The following is a 26,623-nucleotide window of genomic DNA, read 5'->3' on the forward strand; positions in this document are numbered from 1 at the left end:
AATCACTTAATTTGCTTGATTCAGGTTTCACTGGTATCTCAAACACCAGTGCAGCCCCCTGTGCTGTCTTAGCACCTGTTTTCAGTCCGAATCTCCTGCTAAGGCATAATAAATCCAGCTTAGGAGCAAAACAGATGCATATTGGAGTCATTAAAAACAGCACTGAGCACCATCTTCATATAAAATCCACAGAGATCAGGAATAGATGTGGTGCATCAGTGTTTTTATTCATGCCAAGAGTGATACTAACTGCCGGGTATTTGAGGTTAATGTAAACAGCCTCACCAGAGCGTGGCCAAAAGCCACGTTACTCTGCGAATAGAAATGTAGTGAGTGATCTCCTCAGCTGTCTATCAGTCATGGTGGTAACATAATCTGCCTTTGTGCTGTGTGAGTGTTCAAAAAGGAAACTCTACTCTCTTTCTGTCTCTGTTTATCTCTCTCTCTTCTCTCCCTGCCGATTACAAACTGAACTTTCCCTCCTGAATTTCTAAAAGGTCTCTTAAAAGTCAACTTCTGCCCAGAAACCGAATCTAAACAGGAGAGGATGTAAGGAAAGGGCACCGGTTTCACCTTCAAACCTTCCCTCCTCTCGAGAGCCTTCCTGCTTATTTCAGGGTGTTGATATATTCAGCTGGAGATGACCTACGCTGCCTCTTGTTGATGCTCGCTACAGACAATAAACCTTCATCACACTGCATTATCCCTCTCTCTCTCTGCCGCCTTTAAATCTCCCTCTCTCTTAATGCTCCTTATCTCTCCCTCTATTTCTCTGCAGGATCAGTCAGACAAGAGCAAGAGCGATGATGAGTGAGGAGGGGGATGCAAGGACACGAGGATATTGCTTATAGCACTTACAAAAAAAGGACAATATCTTCCATTACTGTCATTCAGGTGCATATTCTGTATTTTTATGTTTTAATTTTACTTCATTTGTCCTCTTTTGTCTGTTTGTAGTGTGTATTGTCGTACCTTCTCCCACCAGCTTGGAAATGTATTACTAATAATCGATAAGCTACAGCAATACCAATCTGCTTATATTCCTGTTTTTAAAACAATTTTGTAGTATATTTTTTAACTCTGTGCTTTAACTAAGATTTAAATTCTGTACGAACAAAAGGAAAAGGAAAAAAAAGATTTGGTCATGCCACACGCGCTTTGCTTTATTTGTACTTGCTTGCTTGCACTTTTAGAAAATGAAATCTTAATATCCAAATTTAAAAAAAATGGGTAATAAAAACTAAAATATATATATAACACCAAGGACATCCAAGTCAATTTGGAGAGTCACTGGTGATTTAAAAAAAAAGAAACAAAAAAGGCAATCAAGTTTTTAATTTTTTGATTTATTGTTTCACCTTGTGCAGTGCCAAAATGTTGAAATGTGGAGACGTTGATCGTTCGCTAAAGCCCGCCCCCGACTACATGATTGTCCAATCATTGCTTAGCAACCGTAGCTAGGCTAAAAAGGCCAGCCTCTCAGATGAGAAGATTTCCTCCTTCTCTTTGTAAACTGAGTATTTTTGGGAGTTTAAACTTGCCATCAAACAAAACTAAGACTTTTTCTCATTTGACATTTCATTGACTTATCAAGGCACATTAATGGACAAAGAAAATAATCCTTAGGTGCTCATCGTTAACTACCTACGTTAATTTGTTGGGTAAAATCGGTTAAGTTTAAAAAGCTCCAATCACAACTAGCAGATGTACTGTGAAGTATTTCTGCACTATGTGGAGGCTGATCCTGGATGCTGTTAGATTTTCTGTTACACAACACAACTGTTAGTGCTTTAAGTGAAAGCTGAAAGCTTACTGTAGTAAAGTTACAAGTGAAAATATACTGTTTGAAAAGAGTAAAAGTATGTAAGCTGTTTCCTGATCATGAGCTGTTGAGGATTCTGACTTTTTGCTTGTAGCTTTAGCTTCAGTCCTTCAGTCCTATATTCTCATTTTAAAATGAGTCACCAGAGTCAGTGTTTAACCAACTCATGGAGCTAACATTAGCCTAGTCACCTGGGCTTTTACAGCAGATTAAAATCTGACAGCAGCGGTTGCAACAAACCGTTATCTTCATAAGCAGTTAACTGTTTATCGTTGGTCAGTTAAATGACAAAAAATGCTGCTCACAACTTTGTTCAACCAACGGTCCAAGATCCAAAGATATTCAGTTTGTCATGATGAGAAATAGGAAATCCTCCCACTTCAGAGGCTGAAAGCTGAAATAGTCAGTTTTTCTGTCAATCGACTAATCAGCTCCAGATCAGTTTCAAAAGTTACTCTGAATTTTAAAAGCTCATCAGACGTAGCATCAGGGCTTAGCGAACAGTCACTTACGATTGTGAAAGTTGAGATTTATGTACCTTTGAGCCAATATGACAAAATGTCAGCAGTTGCCTGATGATTTACAGATTCATTTGAGGTGGCCATAAATGCTGAATGCTTTTTAAATTGCTTTTACTAAGAAAAATGTAACCTTATGTTATAGAGGCAGCACTTCATTTAGATAAGTCCATGTGTTTCATGTATGTTTTCCTCTAATGTTCTCAAGTTGTTGTGAATCAGAGCAGAGGCTCTGAACTTTGTTGTAATGATTTTCTCACACAGAGAAGGTGCGTTTGGGTCGTTTTTGATTGAGAAACTGGGCCTTCACAGCAACATCTCACTGTAGGCAGCAGATTCACGGGGAAACACCTTGTTTTGTTGAGTAAAACCAGCATCTATCGTAGCATTAGATGTAGCTTTTTAAAGCGTCCGAACTTGTTACACCATGCAGTCCTGTTGCAGTGAACAGATTGTAAAGAAACAGGTCTTAGCTGGATTTTTGCAGATTATTAAACGGTAGACACACATCACAAAGAAAACAGTATTATGGGTTTAAAAATCTGATTTGAATGACATTGAATATAGCAGTATATTTTAAACAATGTATTAATTTTTACATTTGGATTGATGTGTTTGTGTTGCTTGTGTATTAGTTTTGAGCCCTCATGTTATCGGTTTATATGTTGTTTGTAGCATGAACTCTTCTGGCAGTATACCGTGTACATGCAGATATATCATTTTGGTTTGTGTAATACTGTATGTGCTTGCCGACTCTCCATAAGTGTGACTTAATCTTTGCTTTCTTTGCACAGTGTCTGTGGTTGTATCTCATAGCCCAGGGCAAATAAAATCTCACAGATTTTCAGCACAAAAACATGTTTTCTTCTTTATTTTTTGCAGGGGAACAATTTTTTATGATCTGTTATTGTTTGTGCACCACAGATGGTTATTATTTTTTTTATTTTACACTGCTTGGATGACGTGTTCCACACGTGCAGGTGATGGTCATTCATGTATTTTGGCCATACGCACTGTGAATCAAAATGGCAACAGACCTTTAGCATTATGAGTGTGAACAGTGGCAGTAATGGATCATTCATGGCAGAGCCAGGGTCAGTTTTTGAAAAATATTATTGAGAGTTAATGGACAATAATTATCCAAATTAGCTCCATACCATTTGTTTCATGCTGAGATTACTGTGCATTGAGCAGCTTTTAGAATGAATGATCTTTTATAAGTTGAACAAAAGATTACATCACTATGTAAATACGACATCGGCACACGCAATAACCGCTCTGATTTAGGCAACAACATGGCCTCCTGCCCGGCGTCTCAGTGCAGTCAAATGTTCTGGGAGATATCATAAGGATTACAGAACAACTAACATATCCATTATTTATTTGCCCTGTTTTCAGTCTGCTGTGTAATGAGCACCACAGCTTTACAGAACTGTTAGCACAGATACAGATTTGTTTAGACTCCTCCTGACCTGAGGAGATCCAGTGTGTATTCCCCAACTCCTACTGTACACTGTCATTCCTGGGAGACGACTCTGGTAAACTAAAACCTGACAGAGAGGCAGAGGGAGACGGACTCATGGAAACACAAAATGATTTCATCTGGGACTCCCCATGTTGTTGCTCTGCTTGAGGCAACTGGTCACCTAAGTTACAAGTGTGTGTGTGTGTGTGTGTGTGTGAGAGAGGTAAGCTGTGGCCAGTGCAGGCAAAAACGTTCCAGAAACTTGTTTTACTACTACTTTTTGACCTTAATAAATATTTTACAGCTGCTACTACTACTACTGCATGACTTCATTTTTTAATGAGCTGTGGAGTCAGAGGAGAACACAAATTTGTATTTTTCCTAAAGTCAGCAGGTCTGAAGCTTTACATTTACATAACATCAATCGCACCGACTACAGATTCCCATTTAAACCAAAAAATGTCATTAAGTCAGACTTTAACAGGCAGATTTTTTTAGATTTAAAAAGAATATTAATGTGCTCCTTGGGCTGATTCTGGTGAAACCCAAGGGTCTCAGTAATTACTCTGAACACGTGTTCAGTCAAATTTGCTGATTTGGTTAAATATATATCAAAGAATTTATATGTTAGGTGACAACACAGTGAAATCTGATGCAAGCATTTAGCAACTTAGGGAAGGAAGAGTGTACAAGCACAAGGACCAGGCAGGTGTCAGGGACAAAAGAAAAAAAAAGTACTTTATAAGGTTGAATGACAAACCTGGATCTTATTCTACATATTTTTGGTTGTAAATTATTGATTTTGTCAATGGAGTTTGGTATTGATATATAGTGATGTCTGGTCAAACGAAAAGCATCTCACCCTTTAATAAAAAGGTCTATCTCTGTAGGAATTGCTTAAAAATTCAGCAGTGGTTCTTAACCTTTCTTAGAAGTGTGACCCCCTTTTGAGGGTGAAAATATTTAACTCCAAAAACACAAGTGGATTTGTGCTGCAGCGTTTCTGCAGAGTCTGCGAGTGATGTGGCGTCTTGGAGGGTTTAAGGCTCTCCTCCACCAACACATCATCACAAATCACACACTGTGGTCTGTGATGATGCACCCACCATCCGAAGACTGAGTGAAGCCATACTCCGGGTTAGTCATATATTCATGCTCCCGCCTCGTCCTAACATTTACACACACCCGTCTAAACCGCTGCTCTGGTCTGTCTGCTCTGCTGAAGGGTTCATACTGTATTTTAATGGCATCATGGCTGCATTGTGCAGCTCAGACACAGGAGGGCAGAAGAAGGGCCGTCGTACTGTACAGCCGGCCGGACCCCTCACACTCCGCAGCACATCAAAACAGCTTTCCTTTTTGTATTCCTGCCATTTTAAACAGAGCTTCACTAAGCCAATTCCCCCTGAAGAATGACCATGCATCGCCCCCTTTTTATCTGCCCCTTTGAAGTGCCGAGCTGTTGGGATAGACTTGAGCCCAGGAAGAGAGGAACAAATTGGATGTTAATCCTTGTCTGAGTGCCAGAGATGTCAGCTGGAAAAAGTCAGGTGCCAGTGCGATTTCTGCCATTCCTCTGTAGCTTTTGTCCACAGCTCCACCATCATCACATTCTCCATGCAGCAGATGAAGGTCCTTCCAACCCCAAACTGATTCAGGGAATTTTCCTTCCTGATGACTCATGAATGGTGATCTGAAAGGACCAGGTGCTCTCTATTATTAGAGAGCCCAGTTTGTCTGGTGTTGTAACCCGTCCGCATTCAAAGGCGGGAAACAGGCCCTATCGATTCTAACTCTTGCACAACTTAAAAGGAAGAGCGGGAAAAGGCTTTGTCTCTCTTTGGATTCCGGGGTTCACTATCAGTTTAACGCATGATCGGGGAAAAGGCTCATTTTTCTTTGCTGCCTGGTAAGGCTTTGAATCCTGGTGAGCTGGAAGGCATGAGGAAGGTTTCATGTACAAACAGGACATATACACTAACATCATGTGTGCTTGGTTTATCAAAGTGCACTTAAATGTCATAAAACTAATAAGACTGTCCATCACAAGTTCCCAAAGCTCAATGTGACGTCTTCAGATTGCTTGTTTTGTCCGACCATCAGTCCAAATGTCAAAGACGTTCAAACAGATTTTCAATTTCTGAGGTTTTCATGTGTTTTTGTTTCTCTATATTGTGATTATACTTTTGTTGTTCCCTATATATATTACCTGTATTATACGGAAGAGGGACCTGTCCTCTGTTGATATTCAGGGGACTTGTTTTTCTTTAACCAAACTCAGGGTCTAAGGAAAGAGAGTGTCCTAAGCCTTTTGAGGAAAATTTGTAATGTTGGTTGTGTAAGAAAATTGGTCAGTGTCCAATTGTAAGCCATTAGAAAAATGGCACATGTCAAGAATGGACCATTGCTTTCTACACACTGAGCTATTTTGTGGCCTTTGCTTCCAAAAAACCTCCTTCAAAACAGAAGTTGCGTTTGTTTGCTGTAGTTTTTATTAAATAAAAGCCATAAATTGTTAAATATAACTCACAAATGCTTTTAAACTTTACGTTCAAACTTCCTTTACGTGACGTAGCGACGCTGATGGACGAAGCAGCAGTGAATAGGCAAACGTGCGAACTAACGTGACATCGTCCAATCGGATTCGTTATTGCGATTTTTAAGACCCGTCCCCTTACCTGTCAGTTCCTGTGTCTCTGCTACGATTAATTCTATTGGATGAAAAAGTTGTCAGTCAAGCGACCGTTGGGTGTTTGTGCATTCTGATTGGCCACTTTCAGAGTTTACCATTTAAAAATTACTAACGGTCAGAGATATGAATCTTAAACGAGCGGCGTCTTAAAATGAAGGTATGTTGTTTATTTAATCCATATTTAATGGATTTAACTCGGATATTGTTAAATTTGAAGAGATATTAAAAGTTTCTGGTTGTGTTGAGGATGACAGACTTGGTTGTAGTGGCCAAAGATGAGTTGTCCATATTTTATTTATTACAAAACCAAAAACACCTGTACCTAGTTTATGAGTTAGCAGGACTTTTGAGACTTTTGGATGCTAGTTTTCTTTACTTGGTTTACATGCACACAAACTAGAGCTTGTAAAGTGGAGTTGTAAGCTGGTATACAGTCTTTAAAGGCTTTTACTAATTCTTATTGGGCTTAACTGATTTAAAAGTACAGTCCTACAAGCACTAGTCACCAGTGTTTCTACTGTTGCCAGTGTCTCTGTAAAAAAGTTATTTCAGCCCAACAAAATTGCAAAGTCCTGTGTATTCTTTGAAGGAGAGGGTAAAGAGATAAAAAAAATTAATTAAAATCTATGTGTTTTGTATAACATTATGCAGCTCATTGTGCTTTTACAGAGTGGACTTACAGCATGTAATGAATGTATTCAAACGAAATGAATCAATAAATAATTTTTCATGCATTCCATGTCTGATAAATGGATATGAAACACAACATGAAGCACAAACGTTTGTTGAACTCCCCTGATGTAATACTGGGAATGATTATGAGAGAATAACATTGGTGAAAGAGTTGCTGTTACCTCAGGCGCTGGGTGTTTTGTCATCAGATGAGCCTCTCCTTGGAGTTTGAATGAGTCTCACTTCTAGCTGTTGTGTATGAAAGCTAATTTGCCTCAAGAGAAGAATAGATTTCATAACATCTTTAAACTAACGCTTAAGAGCCTATAAATAAATCCTCCACAAAGCGTTTCCATCTGGCCACAGTCTGAAACCTCTGCTCTGAGTTATTAGTTCTGAATGGCTTCAAACCAACCACAATGAAAACACACAAATAAACATTTAGTTTTTAGCTTTTTATCAAAGGTAATATGTTGTTTGAATGTTGTGACATCTTGTCAGTGTTGGGGATATTACATAAGTTGTGTTGTGGTAGTATCCTGATGTGCATACTGTGTATGTTTGGGCCATATGATACAGCTGATAATCTCCACCACTGCTCCTTAACACCAGCGTGATCTGAATATGAATATTTGAATGTAAAGGTATTTGCAAATATTTGTGATCTTACGTCTCAGGTTTGCCATCATACAGCATGTGCATTAATTTTGTTACTTTCCATTCCATCTTAGTCTAAACCTTTATTTATTCAGGAAACATTCACTGCAACACTATGCCTCCACCCCTCACAGAGCTATATACATTCACAGCTGGAGATTCTCACAACAAAACCCCAGGTTTCTTTGCCACATCGACCCAATAGGAGGGCTCAAGGCAAAAATGAGTTATATGCTCCTGTTTGCATTGTGTCTGTTATCTTTAAGCACCTGTCAGGAACAGTGCTGGAATTACCCATGTCCCATGTTTGCTGTGTGTCATTTACTTTATGGTAATTTGATTAAACAAATTTACTCAGAAACAAGTGTCATGTAAGTGCAGCATCGACTGAAATAATAAAGGAGTTTGACACTAAGCTGCTTACAAGACACGGCCTCATAATGCAGGTGTCACCTTAATTCCCTTATCTTTTAAGTTGATGTAGTTCTTGAAAACAAATTTGCAAATAATCAGATTTCTAACAAACTAAGTGATGCACATTAAACCTGGATCTTTCCAGCCTCCTGGGGGTCTGGGGTGCTTGGACAGTTGCCTGCATTGTGTGCCTGATAATTCAGCCTTATTTCTTTAGAGCTCAAAGGTATCTAATAAAAGATAAAACAATAGCAGTTACCTCCGCAAAGGAGGTTATGTTTTTGTCCTCAGTGGGATTCATTTGCACCAAACTTGGTGGAAGGATGGAGCTAGAAGTCCTTTAAATTTTGGTGCTGATTGGTTGAAAGAGGCGGCTCCAGAAATTTCTTAACACTTTCTTTAACATTAGGAGATGTTGACATTTTGGCCTTGGTGGAGATATGGGCTGTACAGAGTACCATTGTTGATATTTTTCTCCCAGATATTCCAGAGTTTGATCCAGTGGTTTTTTGATCAGTTACACTTAATCATCATTGCCAGATATGTTAGCATCAGGAGCCTAAATGAGTTCAAGTAACCCCTTTTTACCAGTGCACTATAAAACTGATTGTCAGAACTTGAGAAAACTTTTATTTTGTCCCTCCTGTGGCTTACAGAGGCGCACAGTACTGTGGAAAATTATTATCCCCCTGCAGATTTTCCCTGTTACTGTCAATCCTAAAAAGTACCGAGGTTCAGTATGCAGCCCTCGTAAGCAACCTTAACTTTAAAACAAATATAAATATTACGTATCTTGCTTCAAGGCAGAAAACTTTTCATATTGCAGCTTAATTTTTCTTGGAACAATACCTACCCCCATCCTTTAAAAGAAGCTTTTTATTTTCATTTTTCACTTTTCTTTCATTAGGTGGAAGTTAAAACCAGCTCCATCTGATTGTCAGTTTGGCCCTGACTGCAAATCCTTTTTTCTGTCTTGAACTTAGATAACCTTCTAATCAAATGGACCATGTGAGGGCAGTGATAAATTCATCTGGCCTTTTCAGAATTGATGAGCACCAAAGGTGAAGCTGGCAGGTGCTCTGCAGGTTCATCAAGGTCTATGGAACAGAATCTGTCTGCTCACAGCTGTGAGATATTGCAATGTAAAACTTTCCAGTGAAATGACTCGCATAAATCTGAAAGTTCAGTGTTTTTAACTGATTAAATTTAGTTATAAAAGTGTAAAAGTAGAATTTAAGAGTTCCAGTTAAACATATAATTTGAGGAATCAGCCCACATAGTCCCTGACTGCAGCTTAAAAATAGACAGAGATAAGTAGCCTATTTTGGTTTTCCCTGACTTACAGCTGCACTGATTCCTATTGTGCCAAAAGCAGATAAGCTGCTTGCTGCAATGTGGAATTAGTTTCCTATTATCGCTAATTATTCTTAATGAATTGATCTGTCATTTTTTCTGAACTTGTGCATTAGTCACAGTCTTCAGTTATTTTGTTGTTCCATAATTAAATCACTCAGTTAATCAGTCAAAGTTTATTTCTATTGGACATTTAATCGAGGCATTTAATGATACTAAAGAATGCTGAAGGACATCCCACGCAGTCAGAGCTGGAGCTCATCCCACACACAAACACACACCTGTGATGGAAAGCAGATGTGCTAAAGTTCTGCCAAACTATCCATCGAGTCGTCCATCAAAACTGCAGGGACACTGCTGTGGGCTCTGGATCAGAGTGTCAGAGTGGAGTTTCATTTTCACAAATATGTTTTAGAGGCAGAGCTGTTCCTCAGACATCATTTCATGGTTTGAGGCTGAGCTTAGCAGGAAGCTACCATTGTCAGCTCCTGTAACATTTCAGCTCCCCTTAAATAGTCTGTAACAATCATACGCTACACTGGTGTGGTGTTCTGAATCTGTCATTGAGTGCGTTTCCATACACCTGTTTTTAGGCACATTTTAAATTTGCACTTACAAAATCTGTGTGGAAATGCAGGTGAAAAAAACTTTTGGCTGAGATGGAGAGGTAAGGTATCAACAGAAACAAAATATAACAATGCAACAGAAACGCCTAGTGAATAAATATGATGTACAGCAATGAGGAGACTGTAATGTTCCTCAAATTAAGACATAAAACAGATATAAATCCTGTTCTTCTGTTATGTTTTCCACATTGTTTTAATTTGCTGAAGGTTTGACTGAGACTCTTTAAATCATATCATCTTGTCGCACCTTCGTCTTCTGCAGTGGTGCACTGGCACCGGACTGGAAAAGTAGCGCCACCAACTGTTTATCGCAATGCATCCCACTCCCAGTGTTCACATAACAGTAGTGGGTGGAAATGCACATTAATTTGCATTTTCTGTTGCAAATTATCTGGAAAATCAGTCAAAATTGTGTGAAATCTGGATGGAATCTCGACTGTGTTTAGCTTGAATTTCTACATTTTAATTGTGTATAAGGGAAAGAGGTGGTTTTAGAGGCGGGTTTAACATGTTTGTATCCCTTTGGTGAAGTCTTATTGTGTATTCCGGTTTGGTTACTCAGGAGATGTTTCAGTCATGTTTTCTAGTGCTTCAACTCTATTTTCTCCAGTGTTTTGTGCCAGTGATTGTATGTTGGCTCTGCATGCTGGCAAACCACAGGTGAGCTCCACTCAGTACTGTGCCTGAGCACATCCTCTGTAGACACCGATGAAGGACTGAAGCTGCTGCAAACACCCATCTGTCCTTCAATGATGGCAAATAACAGCAGAGTAAACAGGGTTATCCAAAGTGGCTTCCTCTGAAGACTCAGACTAATGCTGCGTATTTTCCTGTGAGTCTAAAGAGGTTACATTGAGTATTGTTGTTTTTTTTCCACTTAGACCAGATACTTGAGTCTGTTTCCAAGTTTGTTTGTTTTTTATTCCAAACTGGGGATAATTTGTGCTGCATCCACAACAAAGAATTCAGTTTGCTTCCATCAGGACTGAGGTATATTAGATCTTTTATTCCATCAGTTACTGGGTTTTTAAACAAAATGTAATTTGGCCTGAAATTACAAGACTGATGTGCACTTTATCTATTTATTAATTACTATTATTGACTGTAAACCTCATTGGCCATCCTGTACTTTAAACGTTTACTGTTTACTACTATGGATCACTCATGTCATTGTTGCATGCTGACATAATTAGATAAATAAGATAAATGAATGGGACCAAGGGTACCTGAAATAGCTCTGCACCCATCTCTGTATCTTTTGCACTTCACCAAACGTACCCAAAATCTCTGGGTCCAGATCACACCTCCAATTAGTCCCAGCGTGACACGAGAAGAGGGAATAATTGAAAGATAAACACAGTCAGTTTTGTTGGCCACGATTTGTGAGGACTTTGCTCATCACCTTCAGGGCATCCCTTCCAGAAAAGTACTCACAGAGGGTCAGACGGGATTGACAGAAAAAGGATGAGGGAAGATGAGAAGATGAGAGACTTTTTGGAAAGTTGGGGACCAACAAGCTTGTCATCCACTTTACCCTTTATAAAAGAATGTACTAACACAAGAGCCACTGCTGAGATAAAGCTACAGTCACAGGCTACAGGCAGAGGTTGCAGCTGTAGGAGTGATTCAGTGACGCAATCCTCTGCTGGCCTCTCTGGTGCTGCATTTGACAAGGAGGAAAATTTTATATTCAGCGTGACCAGCACAACCTGTACCTCCCCCCTCCTTCTTTTTGACGAGCCACCGGGGCAGAAATATACATCAGGCTTCACATGACAACATGTGCCAACGTTAAGCAGGTGTCAGAGGGTGTGAAAGCTGCCCACGTCCATTCTATCAGCATGATGGGACGAGGCCACCATGTGTGGGAGTTGGTTAGATAATTATGTGTGAAGGGTATGACATTTGGCCAGGGGACAGGAGCCATGCAATAAACCTCCAGTGAGGGAAATCAGCACTGCTGCTGTGGTCTGTGTTTGCGTTAAGTATTTAATATCTATGTATGAAATGGGAACTTAGAGGGAAAGTCTCTGTTGTGTTTCTGCATCAGTGTTTGAATTCTTTTTACAGGCATTTATCGCTGTGATTGGTGGTGACATTCAAGCTGAGAATTACACGTCGGTGTTGACGTCCTCTGCTGCAGCAAGAGGAAACCGAGATGATGTCCCACCTACAACAGCGGTGGCAGAAAATCCAGAGTCGTACATCAGATGAGCGGCAATCTTCTTGAACAAACAGGTACACACCCATGCAAATGTACACATATTTGGCAGCACAAGGAAGACGACACCAGATAGGAAAACTTCAGATATAATGATGATAATCTGCATGATGGGGTTTTATTTTAAAAGGTAATTCCTGTCTACAGACCATAGCTATGATAGGGCCCTGTGAGGCTGTATTGCTTAATACTCACCAGTAAAAAAAAACCCATAAAACTATTCAAATGAAAAATGAATGTACTTCTGGGGTAAAAAAGAAAATAGAAAAAAATGTATTATAGTGGCACCATATGCCATGTTGTCAGTCAAACGTGGCCTTAGTTCGGCTTTATTCAGCCTCAGCTCAAAGCTAATATTAACAGGTTAAAGTCATGTTAGTGCATTGGCATTAAACATTATTAAGGGTAATTTTTCAAGAACTGAAGTGTTGGACAAGTGGAAATTTTGACCAGCTGGTGGCACTATGAAAAGTCAGGAGATCACTGAAGTCATTGGGATTTTTTTCTCTTTAGATCACAAATGTCTGCGCCAAATATCATGACTATTCAGGAAGTAGTTGTTGAGATATTTCACTCTTGATTTTCACTCTTGAACAACAGACTGACTTTGTAATCCTTCTGTGCCAGCCTGGCTGAAACAACCACTGTGAATTCTCTTCATTTCCCTAACCCAATCTAAGAAGATTGAAGATTTGGCTTTACGTGATGCTGCAGGCCTTTGTGTCATCACATGCATACTGTATCAGTCTCCACATGACTTATGAAGGTGTGTAGCTAGTAAAATTACAGGGAAGCCAAGTGCAGCTAACCAAGTGAGAAACATGAATTAAATATAAATGACAAAGCGATTCTTCCTACCCTTTGCACCTGCACAGGTGCAATTATAAAGGCTGTCAAAAATGTGCACAGCAAGTTGTTCTTGCCAAATGCAGTGAGAATACTGAATACAGCCTCCTTATGCCTTATTCACAGACTAAAGACCCTTTGACACTGTGCAGTTTTTGGCTGAAATTGTGAAAGAAACTGTATGGTAAACTCTTTGGTTGTCTGTCCAACACGGTGGTCCTAGATCTGACTGCAAGACCCCCTTTCTAACCGATAAATCATTAGGTTAGACATTGATGAAAATAACCATTAGGTGAAGCTGAAAAAGTGCATTCACAAAGATCACTGTCAAATAATACACACAGTATGCAGCAGCTTTCTCCCTCTCTCCTTCTCTTTGTGAAAGTTTCCATTAAATGTCTTTTTGTCTTAGGTCTTTGAAAATGAAAATATTGCCATGGAAACACGTCTTAACTAAACATGGATGAATACATTTAAAGGAAGTCCACAGTAGCACACAAACACAAATTTGCAGGACTGATAAAAAGTCATTTGCTTCTTGTCCTTGAAACAAGGGAAACAGATAAAGAAAGTCTGGTTATTAAACATTCATAATAAGAGAATGCTAACCTTGCAGTACTTTGAGTATTTGTTTTAGAAGAAAGAAACAGGAACAAGCATTGTCATTATCTCTGCTGAGATAATGACAAATTTTTACAACATAGTTTTATGCTCAACCTCACACTTTGTCCTCTGAAAGGATACGTGTAGTTTATTTGAACTTGACAGGTTGTAAACAAGCCAGCATTTAGCTAAACAAAAACAAAAGTGTACAGAATAAACGGTTACTTATTTACACATATATACACATAGACATATTCATTCAGGAGCAGTGTTTGTCTCCAGTATTAAGCTCTGTATTTGGTCTCCACCATCTGTGTCCCATGTGGCTTTTTAGCTGCTAAATGCTCCTCTGTGTCCAGCAGCTGGTCTCTAACTGTGACTGTCTGGTGTCTGGTGCTGAGCAGGTACTGCACAGTGGGTTTTTAGAGCTTTTTTGTTCTCTGAAGTGGCTGCCTGCTGTTGTCAAAAACAGCTCTACGAGAGCAGTGAGAGTGAACAAACACAGTAGAGTTGTGGGCCATTTAAAGCCATGTTGAAACTTGAAACGCTGGGCACACTCCATCTGCTGAGGAAGACTGTGATATTATCAAAAGCTCCAGAACTTGCAGCTCCTGAAAGTGGACCTGGTCACTTTCAGTCTGAGCTTACAGAAATTTAAAAAGGAGGAGCATCAGTCCTCCTCTCAATGAAAGAGAATAGTTTACATTGATCTTGTTTTGCATTATTCATAGATATCTTTGTGTGTGTGCACAGAGTAATAGCACTAATGCCAGTGAGAATCACTTAGGATGCAGCATGTTTGGTTGCTGAGGTCTCACCTTACAGAGAGCAGTGGGTTCAAAGAGAGAAAGGAGAGGGGAAAAAAAAGATGAGAAGAAGGTGTGGCGTGTGGACAGTGTTCAAGTCATCTCTTTATTCCACCCTTTGACCCTGATGTGCTCAGGAGGAATTTAACGTCTGAAAGAAAAGCGGGATTAGAAAAGACCGCCAAAAGCAGGTGGCTGGATTGTAAATAGAGACGATCGCAGCCTGTTGGCTCAGCGGTTCAACCTTCTGATAACATTTTCTCCACAGCTGCACCATCTGGGCTTTGATGTAATGAATGTGTTTTTTCATTTCAGTTTGTTAACAGAGCTGCCACAAATATCTCAGTAGTATGAGCAAGTTCAAGCAAATTTCAGTCTTGGTTGGTATGTGATTGCCCTTAAAATTAGCTGTTATCAATGCATATTGTGCTGTTTTTTGTTATTGGTTGAATGGTGTACCTTCAGCATGCGGCAAGAATAAGTTAAGTCAAGTTGACAGCTATCTGACAGTTTCTCTGAGGAGTGTGTGTGAATGTCTGAGTGCCAGTGGTGAGAGTCAGAACAGAGTAAAATACTATTAAGCTCACTTAATTCATGCATAAACCTGAGGAGATTGATTTCTAGAGAAAGCTGGTCAGGCATCACCTCCAGCAGATCACTGACTCAGTTATGAAGTGAAATACTCATCACCTCACTAAAAGTTGGCTCCTTCTTAAAGGGAATGAGCAATTTAGGACTCTTATCGACCTCCATCAGATACCACTGAAGTGCAGCAGCGTCAGCAGGTCTGAGCAGCAGCATATGGTAAACCGTAATGGACAGAGGAAGAAAAGTTCCATTCAGAAAGAAGAACCTGGGCGATATAATGAATTAGGGTATTGATCCAACAGAAAAAGTAAAGAGATAGTGTGTCCCGGTGTGAAATATACTGCTCTGTGAAAATCTTTTTTTGGCTTCAAGAGCTCAAAACTGTTAAAAGTTTGAGTGGTCAGTGTGAGTGTATTAGAAAGTGAGTTTTCATTATTGGACCATCACTCTAGATATAGTAAAATTACATGTTTTCCACTAGAAAAAGCCAATTAATTTAGTATTTTTAGTCCAGATGTGAAGATCAGTAGGGAGAATGTAGCCTCTGTCATTCCAAGTCTGTGCCCTGACTGCCTGTTCTTCCTCTACGTGACTTTGGTGAGCAGGTACGACCTGCGAGAAGTGCATAACCGAGTGGTAGTCAGCAGCTTAAACTGTCAGAATCAGGCCCTGCAAGTCCAAGAGTAATGCTGAGCTGCACATCAACTAAAAACACTTCACCAAAAACCAGCTTTCATCTCTGAGATCCAGCAAGGAAGCTTTAAAATATCAGTATAATAGATTATTATGAACAAATGACTTGACATGCTCATCTTTTGTCTGTGCAGCATGATTTGGTAAAGTTCCTACACACTCACACAGGTGTTCCTCTCTGCTTGGGTTGAAGCTGGGTGGCAGTGTGATGGATTTTTCGCAGCAGACATTTTGACATGTCACAACAGGACAATCACAGGTTTCACTGTCACACACTACAGTGAAATAAACAGAGCCATTTTCAATGCTATTAGTAACACCTACACTTTTCTTTCTATCTTCCTTCCTGTGTCTGCTGTGAAAAAGCCTAATTCTGTGTAAATGGATATTGGAATCATAGGGAGCCAGGGACTTGAGCAGAGAAGGGTCACCTAATACATATGGAAGTACGGATATTGTGTCCCTCTAATCTTCTGCATGCAACCATGAACAGCGATCCAGAACACCTGTATAATCAGACACTCCCTCAAGCGATGTAGGCATCCTGCTCCTGGCACCTCCAGCATTTTGAGCCTAAATGTTTTTTTTAAAAAGCCTGATGTTGCCGGTTAATTATTCTGAAATGAATGAGTCTAGTCCTTGTCTCCCTTGACGACAAATAAAGCTTTTTGACACATCTCATCATTCCTTGTCAGTAAGAGTGACCTTCAAATCTTTCTCCCATAGCCGCTTTAAAGCATTGGATGTGACTTGGTTACTAAAAAATTATAATATGTAAATACTTCATGCCCCTATCAGAATATCCCCAGCGACTGATTAATAATTTTCATTTCTGGAGGGGTGCTCCAAACTTTTTTACTAAAAGACTGCAGGCTTGAATACATCTCCAAAACTCATCAAGGCTCAGAGTATTTTTTTTATTCTAAAAATTTCCTTTTCACTCAATACCTCAGTGCAGCCAGACTTTATATAAGAATGTTTACCTGATGCAGAATTTAGGATTTAACTACGTATAAGCTGAACTAAACTCACGCTCCCGCTGCAAACGAGAAATAGATTTATTCATTATATAAGATAGTTTAAGTCCATGATAATCATGATAAAAAAATTAACTTGTGCCATTGTAACAGGTGTTTCAAAGCTAAGGCCCAGTTCAGTCTGCACAAATATATGTTGCTGTGAACAACAATGTTGTGTCCACGACAAACAGATTAAAAGTCTAGCATGGCAGAAATTTCTGCACTTTCCTTCTGTCCTAGTGTGACGTCTCGTACGACGCGATCCTTCCTGTTGACCAGTTAGACGACAGAGCGCTCTCTGGCATAAACGTGGTGTTAGGGTTATATCACCATCTGTTGGTTTGGCAGTGTTTGACAGGGTGTTTGCAGTTTCTTGACCCCCTTCCACCAATGACATTTAAGGGCGTGAATGATGATTGTTTGGGGTGAAGGTTGTAGTCAGTGGCGGTCTCCAGTGTAAACTTAGTATAATCTGGTTTTGCAACCTAGCTTTAGGCTGTGTTCAGACAGACCTTAGCACTTAATTAAAAATGCAACCTGCCCAGTTATTTCAGTATGGCCACTGGATGCAGAAGTCATCTGGACAAAAAGGTGAAACTTAGCTCAGCTTTCACCACAACGTAATGCAGCATCATCCAGCATAAAATCTTGATCGATTACTTTATGCAGTGATGTGGCATCTGTTCAGGCTTCAAATTTGTGGATTTACAACTCAAACCAGCCTCCCATTATCATATTTCATAATCTCACTGATGCCGGAATAACACACCCACATCAAAACAGCTCACAAATCAATGTAGCTGACGTGTAACTAACAAAAAGTGGCAGAAGAAAGGATGTAAATCCTTTACCTGTAACAAAATGACAGAAGGATGGTGGGAGGGAAGAAAAGGAGGCATTAGTACAGATGGAAACTGAAAAAAGGGACAGAAGGAAAGAAAAATATATTACCAGCTTATTTCATGTTCATGTAAGGAGTAGATTAGTACAGCTCTTGACCTGACACACAGGCTACCTGCAATAAAAAACATCACAAGTTAAAAATAAATCAAGTATCTTATTTCCAGAGGGGAAAAGTGACTGACCAACTCCTTAACAATAAAGAGTTGGTCAGTGAGCACGTTCAAGACGTTCAGAGTTCACCAGAACAGTTGAAGAAGCTGTGAGTGACATGTTTTTACACACAGCAGGCCGACGACTTTGGTCTGCTGATTGCAAAAACAGCAAAAACCGCTTCAACTTTGAAAGCAGTTACAGAAATCAGTCAACCCAGAGCTGACAAGCAGGTGACGTTTGTCCTAACTATACATGAGTGAACCAGCTCACATTATTATCACTGACAAATTCCTCTTTAATGATGACAAATGATGCAACAAGAATGTTTTTTAGACATCAAAGTGATTGTCAGTCAGATATACTGTACGTGTGGGAAAGCGTTCAGTGCAACATCCAAAGCTGAAAAACATGCTTTATCAATATTGATTGTAATTGCAAAATGGATAGGTGTCTGAAGAAAAGTGTCCAAAAATGTTCCAATTGCAATGCAATGAGTCACCAAGCATGAGTACAACTAAAGGTAGGACAAGAGTTACTGCTGGTGAAACAGGTAGTAGTATTTTCCTTCATATTTCTCTCCAATTAAAGTTTTTCATGGTGCTTAAACAGACACACACACTTTATCACAGTGACGCAGAAAAACAATTTAGGGGAAAAAATGTAATCAGAGAGGTTGCTAAATGGACTTTCTGAATGGCTCACAGGAGATGAACTGCCTCTGAGCAGGAGACAGAAGTTCATTTTGCAGCCTGCCCACACATACCCTCCTGACCAAATATCCACCAGGCATGTAGGCAAACCATCTATCTGCATTCCTGCAAGCCTCTGGGGTCTGCAGAAACAAGAGTTTCATGGAGATCACATGAGGACTGTGAAAGAAGACTTTCTCAAAGCTAAAGCTGCCTTGCTAGAAGGGGAAAAAAAACACAACTAACCATCGAATGGGTTTATTTTGAAAGACACACAGGCTATAAATAAATACATTGAGCGCAATGTCCAGAGTGCTCGCCTTGCAGCTGTGAGTTACAGTTTTCACAGGAAAATTCAGAACAATCAGAGAGCTTAATGTGAGGATGACAACTAAGCTCGAGGATATTCAGGATAAATGTATAGCACTACACAAAATAGCTTTTCAGCCTCTTTAAGTGTCACTCAGTAGTTTAACTCTCAGCTGTCTAAAAACTAAAACCTTCATGCTCAGAGACATTGTGTCAGCACCAGTTAGAAACAATCCCTCAACAGAATTATTTTTAACTGTCAGACTGTCTGAATGCTGACAGTATAAAGTGCAGTGCTTTATGACATTTTAAATTGTCTTGCTCGTTATTAGACCATGTTGTTGTTTGTTGTAACTTGTATTACTTGTGTTTCCTGTATTTCTTTGTTTCATGATTTATTTCCTGGCAGCTGGTTTGTTAAGTATATTTGGCTTGACTTGAACTTGCTGTGTCTTCAGCAACAGATACAACTGTCCACAGTCTGTCTGTACATTCATATCTTTGTCCAGCAGTTTTCCCAGGATAGTAGCATAAGTGCACTCTCCCAGGCATGTCACTGTCACCAGCATTTGGCTTGTTTGCTTTTTTAGGACATCTAATGTTACGTTGTTGACATAGAACATTGCCCATTGTTGTGGTTTTGGATGAGTAGATGCCTGAAGTGGTTTTGTTAGTGTACTGACTCTCTTTTTATGGATAGGGGCCTAACTACATGCATTCCTGACTTGAGCTTTCATTTTATTTTTTGATGTCTATGGTTCCGTATGGGGACATTGTCTTACATCAGAATATGTCAGCGGTCCCTCTCCTTCTGCTACATAGCCAAGATGGCGACTGTTGAAGCAGAAAAATGTCCATTGTACTGCACTCAACTTGTTTTGAGTCACCGTCCGTGTTCCTTTAGTGAACTGCTAAGTGCTAAAATCACACAATCACCAAAAAATTTGGATTCATTTTCTGGAGAACATGAATGTCTGTGCCAAATACAGTGCCAAAGATCCCAGCTTCATTGCTTTACCAAGACACTGTGCAGCTTATGTTTCAGATATCAAATATTTAGTTAGGTCTCATGTTGAAACCATAACTAATCTTTTTTTTGTGTGTTCATTTGTTTCACATAATGGGACAAAATGTGTGCAATCCCTGAAAGCTTTGTCACATTTAGTCCAGGATAGTAAAAGAAATATCACATTTAATGCACAAGCAGACACATTCAGATCCAGAGGCCCTGATCTAATTTGACCAAATGTTATTATGCATACTGTATCCTACAGTAATGTAGCTAGAGTATGCACAGGGAGCAAATGCTATTGGACCTTTCTTTTCAGTGCCCCTTCCATAAATTTAGAAAGTATTTCCAAAGGGCAGTCCAAGGTTGAAGGAGGATGAATTGAATTCTCTAGACTCATAAATGTTCATATGAAACATTAGGCAGGGCCTGCCATTATTGTTTTTACCTCTGGCCACGGTGAATTTGACAGTGAAAGCCTCAGTTCAATTTCTGTCACTGCAGAGAGAAATTTGGGGGAATAAGTCTTTTCAGGTTACTCAAGTGTTCAGGACTCTATTGTCTCACTGAAGCTGAAGTGGATGCAAATTACAGATCGGACTGCATAACCTGCTGCTTTCGAGACATGCATAGGAATGATGAAATTTAACACATGAATTTTAATTTTCAGTTTTCACTAAAAGAACAAAGTAGTTTTCCAAGGAACTGTATGTTCATGAAAACTGATTTGTGGCAGTAATTTGTACTCCTGCATAGTTTAAAAAAGAAAGAAAATAGAGTCAGTCAAGTTAGACACATCTCATGGGGAAAAAAAATAAAGCAGAGAGGATGTGTCTTGCCATGGCAAAGGTTATTTTCTCATAATATAGTTTTATATTATACATTTCCTCTGTGGAGTTGCTGGGCTCAGCCTTACAGATATGTGTAAAGAGCTCTGACTTTGGAGGTCCTCCAGGCACATCCAACTGCCGGGAGACCCCGGGGCAGACCTGGAACAGGCTTGGAAAGATGATTTATCTCATGTGTCCTCGGGATTAGAGCAGCAGGAAAAGGTTGCTGGGGAGAGAGGGATGGTTGGACTGCCTTGCTTCACCTGCTGCCACCGTGAACCTGATCCAACCCGATTATTAAACTGAACAAATTACTAATTTGTGCACACTATTAATCAAAAAATTTGACACAATTCCTGTCTATGTCCCAGGTTTTCAGGCTTAGTCTAATTCAGAATGTTTCCTTGTTTGTGCCAGTGAGCATCACTTTCAAAGGCAGTGGGGAAAGAAAGTCTCACTCATGTCAGTCACTCTCCATCTTTGAGATTTCAGATTTTCTGTATGTGTTATCGTCTCCATGGTGAAGTATTGTATATCCCATCTCTGCTCCACTCCACTTGCTCTCAGAAATCCCTTTCATCTCTACGTTTATATCATCTCCTATTCTGTTTACCAGCAGCTCTCGGAACAAGCATTTGATGGAAAACTGTGCAGGAGGAACATCAATCCTAACAAGCTGGAAATCTCCTCAAAATAAAATTATAGGTCAGGAAAGACTCATGAAAATGCAGGTAGCTGCTGTTGCATGGAGACAGACATATCTTTTTCTATTTTGACTGTACATCTATGGGCTTTTCAATCTTCATATACCATCATATCAACCTCTATGTATTGTGAATATGATTCAAAACAAAACTAATCCTAGGTTTTGCATCTTTGCATTAGCATCAGGGTAATTTTGGAAGGTCTTATCATTTCACTGTCTCCCCTTAAGGCACAGACAAGTCTGTCACCAAGCAACACTTCACACTGTTTAAAGGATGATATGAGCTGGATGACGTTCTGCAGCTAATTAATGTTTCTATGCTTTCTATGCTTTTCTAAAAAGAACCAAACAGAAACCATAATTTAAAGGATTATGTGATTTATGATGACAAAAAACTACAAAAATGAAATTGCAGAATTGCAGTCCTGAGATATTACCAGCTTGTCAGGTTGTTATGGGCAGTGTTGCGCAGTAATGCACAACAAATTAACACGTTAGAGTGTTATGATTATGTAATGCGCTAATTTTGAAATTCAAGCAATCGTCAGTTAGTTACTTTTTCAAATAAGCAATCAGTGTTACAAAAATGACAACGCATTCACCCAGTCTGTTTCTTTCGTACACTGTGATTTGAAAAGTTGTTATAAACAATAACTTGATTTTTACTTCTATTTTTTACTTTTACATTTTTTATTTCCATTCCATATCCAGGGTACCGGGGCTAACATAATTAGTTATTTTCTATTTGGAAAATCTGTGAATTTGTTCTCCAGCTAAAGCCTGTGGCCTCTGTAAAATAGTATTAACCAAACACTTGGAAATGAAATGGAAAACAACAGATGCACAGATCACTGAAAGACTGTCCTCACACTTTACTGTGCATTATGAATAGTAATTATTCTAACCTGTGCTTCTTCATACAAACAATACAGGAGTCTATGCTGAAGTGTATTCATGAGTCTCTTCTCTTTATGTGAAGGAACTGTATGTATTTGTTTAATTGTCTCATGCAATAAGTCATTTATGCTATGTGGTTTGCAGAACTAAAGGGATGTGAGGTATCTGTGCTGTTCTCACAGGGGTGAACTGCAGATAAAATGTCACTCACTCACATCCAGTCTTCCATTAAAGTGAGATCTAAAACAGTGACTTGTTTTGATGAGACAAAATTATCTGAATAATGACATCTCCACTGCATCTGGAGTGACAGCCAACAGAAGAAAAGAAAGGTTTGATGAGACTTATTTACAAATCAAAAGTAAGATTTCAAAGGCATGGGCATGTTTTTTGCATGAGACACTGAGGGAGAAGTGGCAAAATGTAAGAAAATGAAAAGATCTCTGTTCTGTGCCACATGGAAAGAGAAATAAGGTTTGTGAACATATATATTCTATTGCAAGATTTTAAAAGGAAAACATGATTGACAACGTGTAACATACAGGTGAATGATGGGATGTGACAAGTAATAGTGTTACATGACATCCCTATGAATTACATCCAAATTCATGTCGCAAGGCAGGAAATATAAGTGTGGGTGGTGGATGGGATTGTCTGACTTGCATACAAGTGGCTGGAATCAGTTTTTTAACAGTAACTGCAGTCAGGTTTTGAGGAATTGTCCTAGCTTTGAGGGGGGTGCAATCAAAAAGTTCTGAGATTGTTTCTGTCGCGAACAAACGAAGCACATGCAGCAGGTGCTAGCAGCAACTTCCCTGAGTCGGTATTTGGCGACATGTTGTGTAATCAACATCTAGACCATGCATTTTTGTGGCCACTTGCAGGTGTGCATTTGTGATTTCACCGTGGAAGAACCAGCAGTCTCCAAGACTGACATTTGCAGGGTTGCATCTGCACCGTTCTGAGGCATCTGAAGGATGATACTTGATGCAAATGACCTGAACTGTTGTGTGATGACAGTTGGATGCTTCATCATGACAACACCTTTTTTTGACTGCACCAACACAATCATTGTGACTACTTCTTCCCCAAGCTGAAAGCCATACATATGACTGGTTCTGTCTTATAGATCTCACTCACAGTGGAACTAAGTTAGCAGGGCTCCAACATGGGTAAGGACCCTCACGAAGTCTGGAATTAAAGCATTGTATTTCTCTGTAATTTCAAAATTATTAGCATTATAAGTAAATTATTACTGTTGGCTGGATAGTTTGACGGGCTATTTTTTATATTTAAAACAATGTCAGAGCAAATGGCAGTACTACCTGTAGTCCACTCCTACAGGTAGACAAAAGTAGTTTTTCTCCAAATGCAGTAAATGTGCTGTTACTGGTGAAGAGTAATTCAGGTGAAATTTTAAGGAATCAAAATCAGACTTGAGGGTTTTCAAACCGGCCTGTATTTCAGAGCATTAAGGCATCATGAGTTAAACCTCTGATGTACAATGTTTTATTTATATAGTACCTTTTTGAGAGGACATAGCCGATCTTTCTGCAGGTCACTCCTGTTGTATATTGACACTACTTCTGTTTTTGCAGTGTGTGTTTATACTGCAGCTGACTGAGCATCACATAACCTTTTCAATTTTCTTTGGATAAGCAAACCTCATCCCAAATCTGGTTAATTTCCATTTCCCAGAACACACAGCAGTGAAATTCACCACAGCATGGCAGCACCAGGAAACTGGTGTTACATTAGGGAGTGTCTCCCTTTTACTATTCAGTATGAGAGAGAGATAATCATTATGTGATCAAAATGGATCGTCAGTGGGGAGCAGCTCCAAGCAGGGATTAGTCTCACATACAAGATGTGCTGTTGTGTAACAGCTCCCTAAGGAAAATGCTCTTGATGCTGAATTATAATTTAAGAATGAAAGTAAAGCATGCAAATCAAAAGACGTTTTATTTTGTTATGGGCAATTTCACCACAAATGGCTCTTTATAGCTCCTCGGCTCTGCTGATTGAGGTTGATCTCAACTAAAGACGAGCCACCAAAGATGCTCTGAATCAGAGAAGTAAACACAAAACCAGCACAGAATTCACTTTTGAATGTTAGATTGAATTAATGTTCATTCATTTTTGTAGTGACACTGACACTCTGGATGTTGGTTCAGAGGTAAATCAGTGATGAAACGGTTTTCTACCTGGCAAATTTAAAAACACAAGTCGAAGGTTAGCTGCAAAAAGAAATGACAGTTATCCATAAAAAAAATCTGCCAGTTTTCCATGTAAATAACCAAGAATGTTGCAGAAATGAGCGCCTGTAGCTTAATCAACAATAAGGCATCTCACTGCACTGGAATTCAAAGAAGACGATTTAATTTTAGAAAGTAAGATCTTTACTCTCCAAATATTGCAAGTTTTTCTTGTTAAAGTCTTTCAAAAGTATTAAAAATATTCACACAAATTTCAGAAACCTTATAACCAAGATATGGTGACTTTATTCTTGAAACATTTGACATTATCTCCAAAATATTTTGGCTTGACTTTTTGGAAAATTGATACCAGACATTTCCCTCTCTCTTCATTTCCTGTCATCTCTCTCTAATGTATGCTGTCTAATAAGGGTGATAAATACTTGATATGAAGCTGAGATAATTGCCAGTGATGGAAAGAAAACATTTCTTATATAATTGCAACATTGTTGTTTTGCCTCTTTTTCCAACTAATGTTTCCCACAGCTGTACAGGGAGTATTAGTGTTAACACTGACAGTCTAGTCTCTGTATTTCTTCTGTCTGGTGGTCAGACCCACCACCAGCCAATCCACACTGCAGTGCAGTAAGAGTGAAAAGTTCAAATATTGGACTTTCCTGTGAAGCTGGTTTGGTGAAGACTGCCCCGTGCCAACATCAGCACAAAGGGATGAGGGCAGCGAGCAGCTCTGCACAGTTTGTGGGCTGAGCCGGTGTGTGTTTGAAATGTGGCAGCGACGTGAAGCTGTGTCTCCTCTGCGTGGGCTCACAAATGCAAATTCATAATTCCCTGTCAGTGCCACTATTATCATTGTAAGTGAGAGGATGGTTTTTGGCCTCGTGTCTGCAGTTCTGGTTCCGCATGGGATTTGTTTCTTCATCTTCTTCCTCAAACAAACACACGCCTACTCTCACACATGTGTTTCCCTTCCTGCCAATACAAACCCCCAACAAGTTGAGAAACAGGAGAAAATGTGAGAATGTAACCCCAGAGACTTGCTGATGCAGTTTTCACTATTTGTTTATATTTACACATTTACACTAAATTTTTGAGTCTGATTAACAAGTTATTTACCAGAGGTGTAGCTGTCCCAGCAGATGATTTTCAAACCTGATAGCAGCAAAGTGAGAGCGGGGTGTTTAATGTGAGGCTTATTCACACCCAGGATAATACTTGTCTTCTACAGAAAGCTGGTGATTTTTATCCCCCTGAATATCATGGTAGATTGGCATCATTATGCATCATCCACTTGAGTGAATCATGTTTTCAGGGTGTTTTTTTCCCTTCCTTTCTCTGCTGCTAGTGCTGCTGACAAGGAGCCATCTGGGGGCATAGACAAGCTCTTCCAAAGCTTCATCACCGCTCCTTGTCGGTCCATCATGTGTTAGGATGATCCCAACAGGGAGTCAAAGGAGAAGTTCTCCGACATGGAATAACAGGCCCTGCAGCCAGAGGAGCTGAGCTGCACAGGTTAATTATTTCATTGGTTAGTCCTCATCCTAAAAGCCTTGTGTTTCACAACATTAAAACAGACACTTGCTGTTTAAAAATACAAATAATAAAGCATCTGTCCGCTGTCTTGCTTGTCCAAGTATGTAAGCAAGAAGCCAAAGAAAAACATTTTTTTTTCTTTATTTCCATATTCCATACTTGCATCATTTTTGGCGAGGACGCCTGTTAGCTTTAGCCTCAGTCTTTTAGCAGGATATTATGTTTTCCCCTTCTTGTTTCAGTCGGCTGGAATCATTACAACAATCAGCCTGAAGGCCCATTAGGACTCTATTAACATTACAGAGTGAGGTAAAATGTTCTCTGTGCTCCTCAATAATTCATCTCGTTCTGGATGGCATTTTAACCTCAGAGCAATTACAGGTTGT

General features: G+C 39.5%; 1 protein-coding gene and 1 long non-coding RNA gene across 2 annotated transcripts in view; both read left to right on the top strand.

The window, feature by feature from the left end:
* smarca2 (SWI/SNF related, matrix associated, actin dependent regulator of chromatin, subfamily a, member 2) overlaps positions 1–3,196 on the top strand; it is a 47,100-nt gene extending 43,904 nt beyond the window's left edge. Inside the window, exon 34 of the mRNA XM_018669033.2 lies at positions 779–3,196. Coding sequence (XP_018524549.1) covers positions 779–814 — 36 coding nt within the window. The 3' untranslated portion in view covers positions 815–3,196. The remainder of the gene's footprint in view (positions 1–778) is intronic.
* Positions 3,197–6,607: 3,411 nt separating this feature from the next.
* LOC108878081 (uncharacterized) lies at positions 6,608–26,329 on the top strand. The gene is made up of 3 exons (XR_001960193.1): positions 6,608–6,654; positions 12,290–12,457; positions 26,050–26,329. It is a non-coding gene; the product is annotated as an uncharacterized LOC108878081 (long non-coding RNA).
* The last annotated feature ends 294 nt before the right edge of the window (positions 26,330–26,623 follow it).

Source organism: Lates calcarifer, linkage group LG13 (assembly GCF_001640805.2).
Source record: "Lates calcarifer isolate ASB-BC8 linkage group LG13, TLL_Latcal_v3, whole genome shotgun sequence".
Classification (NCBI taxonomy): domain Eukaryota; kingdom Metazoa; phylum Chordata; class Actinopteri; family Centropomidae; genus Lates; species Lates calcarifer.